The following is a 3,456-nucleotide window of genomic DNA, read 5'->3' on the forward strand; positions in this document are numbered from 1 at the left end:
TTTTTTAATGCTTTCTTTCAGGTTGTGTAAAATCTGTAGAATACTGTGGTGTTTTCTTTATGCTGTTGTCATAAAAGAAGCTTCTATTTCAGGAAAAGTAGTTTAAGCATTCTGAAAATCCCTTTTGATAGCTAGAGAAGGCCTTAGTTCTGCAAGAGCTATCTTACTAGGGGTCTCTCCATTGCTGACTGTACATAAGCTCCATTTGGAAGGTTTGCTGAGCATTAGTCTAAGAAGTGTGGGAGTTTTTATTCCTATTATTCTTTTTTTTTTTTATTTTTAGTTCGAGAGTTCGATATTGCAACTCATCTGAATACCGTTCCAGAGCTAGTAGATAGAGTGTACAACCGACCAACCATTGCAAAATTACAGAAGGAGACACTGAAGGGAGCTACGGATCCTGCCCTCTTAAAGGTAGTCTGTGCTGCCACTGTTTGTTTTGTAGTGCTCTTAACTTACTCTTTACCTCTTTTTTGTAATAAATCCTCAAAAGGGTTCACTGGAATGTTTTGGAGGAGGACAAAATTGTTCTGTTATCCTAGAATTTTTTTCGGTGACACAGGGCTATACCATATGTCACATAATCATGAATATCTGTAGACCTACGGTCAAATCCTGGACCAACATGGAGAATTTGTTTAGTCATATCACAGATCACTATGGATTATAAATCAAGAGTTGTGACTGGTATTCTTTGCAGAAATATGGGCCACGGTGGAGTGGTTTAGATTTGACTGGAGATGTTCCTTGACAAATTTCATATACTTCTCCTCTGTTACACAACATAAACCTATGGGAACATCTTTTCATTAGATTACTGTAGTTTTAAGTGTGATTTAACAGCATCTCACTGGTAAATCTTCTCCACAACTCAAAAAAAAACTTGTACTCCTGCATAGGTGATGTGAAAGAGCTTCTTCCAACATAGCTATATCTGTGAAATTTCAGTTATAGAGTTTATTCTCCTTTTCTGTAATGCCAACAATCATAGTAGTCTTTCTGTTGCAGAAATAAAAGGTTAGGGTTCTGATCTCATGGTATTTTTTCCCGTTAGGTTCTAAGCATAGTATGATTTGAGATTCGGGGTTTGTCTCCCCCGACTCTCCCCCTACCTTTCTTCTCAAAGACATTTAACCTGTAGTCTCATTTCTCAGCTTTCCTGATTTAAAATGTTTCATGATTCTTCAGCATGAATTGCTTACACAACATCAACTTTGATTCTGATGCTTTAATATCACAGCAGTGCAGTCCTAGAAATAGCTAAACTTGACTCTAGCACTATAAATATCTCCTAATTAGTTTTGATGTAGTGGACAGTCTTATAAGCTTGAGTCAGTATGTATATGGTAAAAATAAAATTGTCTGAAATAGCTGTTTGGTAAATTTGTAGTCTGTTGTCTTCTGATTCAGATGTCAGATAACATCCTGTGGTCCCTTCCATCTTGCCAGCTTTCTCAATTTGACTTGTCAGTAAAGCAGTTGGACAAGTTTTAGACTGATGCATCTTCTCTGAATGTCTGAGTCATATTGTAAGCATGTTGGGATCTGTTCTCTTTAGATGTAATTACTTAAATCACACCTGCAGTAATACCATTTTGTGCTGGGAAAACCATCAGTTCTTGGTAGATAAGCATGACCAAACAAATTGCATTTTTGCAATGTGCAGCTCTAGGTACTTCAGGAATTGGTCACAGGCCTTTTTTCCTCTCTGAATAAAGAGTTGTGGGTTTTCCTTTCAAAGTTAAATATTCTCTTACGCTCAACATTGAAGGTGAGTTAGAAAATTGAGATTTCCAAAAACTACCTGCCAAATGCGGCTCCATAGTATCCAAGCCAGGTTAGAAGAAACTTTTTTTAGTTTGGATTTAAGAGATTAAAACAAGCAAGGAGAATCAAGTCCTAACTAGAAAACCTCTAGTCTGATAATCAAGGTGTTGCATAGTTTTCTGGAATCTAGCCACAGAACAGAAACAGCATTCTTTAGAAGAGCTCTGTTGTTAATGTTTAAAATGCAAAAAAGTCTGTGAGGGCCAAGCTCTCAGAAGGGATCAGTTCCAGACCAATGTCTTGTTTCTTTATTTCTTAAAAATGCTTCTTTTTCTTCTCCAGAAATTAGCCCAACAGAGGAAGAATCAGTATGACCTCCTGAAGCAGCGTATTGAGCGAGAAAAGACAATGTTTGTTATTGCACAGAAAATCCAGACACGCAAAGATCTTTTGGTGAGGGATTTAGTTTTGGGATCTGTTTTGTTAAGATCTTTAGGTCTAGTTTTGTATGTATGTACTTCTTCATTACAATTTTATGTTGACGTCCAGTTTTATACTGACATTTCCAGGTAACTCCTAAAAGTAAGTAACTCTTTAGTATGAAGAAGACAAGAAGATGGTTTCCCAAAGTATTCAATCTGTAACATGACTAGTAACTTAAATTAAAAAAAGAAGATAATAATAATCTGCTATTACAACTCTACCACATTAGCAAGGACAAAGATTTAACTCTTGAAATGGTGTACCCAGTCCTTTCTGTACTACTATTGCTGTCATCTCTCAAGTACCGAAGTAGTGCTTTCAAGTAGCAGAAAAAAGGAAGAAGTTCTATAGCTTACAACAAAACCTTTAAAATCCTAATGAGCAGAAGCTACTTGTTTTGCTGGAATTTTCCATCCACTGGTGCCTATGAACAAAACATTGTGTCTGACAAACTAAAATTAGAAAAGCAAATGGAAATATAACCCCCATTTAAATAATGGAAAGTGTTCACTTTTCACTAACACTTCTTCAGTCTCGGGCAGGGCTTTTGTAAAGAGGTTTCTTCTTATATGCTAGCAAGTGAAGTAGTTTTCTTGTTCTTTTTTCAGGACAAAACTCAGAAAGTGAAGGTGAAGAAAGAGACAACAAACAGTCCAGCTATTTACAAGTTCAAATTTCAGCGGAAACGTTAACTCTTCCATGAAATAACTAATGTAATCATCTCTGTTTAAAAGAAAGGATTCTCCTTATGAAGAAGTACTGATGCACTGTCAATATCAGTCTGACTTCCACTGCAGCCTAATGCTTTGTCAAAACAAATTACTGTGGGCCTTCTGTAGCCATAAACACATTGTATCTATTTAATAGATTAATAAATCAAAGAGTTTGTCCTCACAGCATTTACATTGGAAACCCACAAGAGGTACCTGAATGTGCTAGTGATGTGCACTGTAAGCAATCCTTGAAAAGTCAAGGTCAAAGCTATGAGACTGGAAAATGGAGTGCAAGCAGCACACAAACAGAAAAGGTATTCCAGGCTTTTTGTTACTTTCAGTTGCATGGCCAGCAGACTATGACACAGTCAAACACACACAAGATTCTAGGTCAGCTTTCCTAGCTAGCTTTTTTAGCAGGCTGAAGTTGAATGTTATCTTCCTAATCACTTTTTTCCACATCCACCTTTGATTTTTTTTTGTTTGTTTGAAA

General features: G+C 36.5%; 1 protein-coding gene across 1 annotated transcript in view; it reads left to right on the forward strand.

Moving 5' to 3' along the window:
* The window catches only part of UTP11 (UTP11 small subunit processome component), a gene marked incomplete at its 5' end in the record, with an annotated part of 4,584 nt that extends 1,435 nt beyond the window's left edge, over positions 1–3,149 (forward strand). Inside the window, 3 exons of the mRNA XM_085311110.1 lie at positions 284–414; positions 2,110–2,220; positions 2,859–3,149. Coding sequence (XP_085167236.1) covers positions 284–414; positions 2,110–2,220; positions 2,859–2,942 — 326 coding nt within the window. The remainder of the gene's footprint in view (positions 1–283; positions 415–2,109; positions 2,221–2,858) is intronic.
* Between the last annotated feature and the right edge of the window lie 307 nt (positions 3,150–3,456).

Source organism: Rhea americana, unplaced genomic scaffold (assembly GCF_003343005.1).
Source record: "Rhea americana isolate MKP2758 unplaced genomic scaffold, rheAme1 scaffold_331, whole genome shotgun sequence".
Lineage (NCBI taxonomy): Eukaryota > Metazoa > Chordata > Aves > Rheiformes > Rheidae > Rhea > Rhea americana.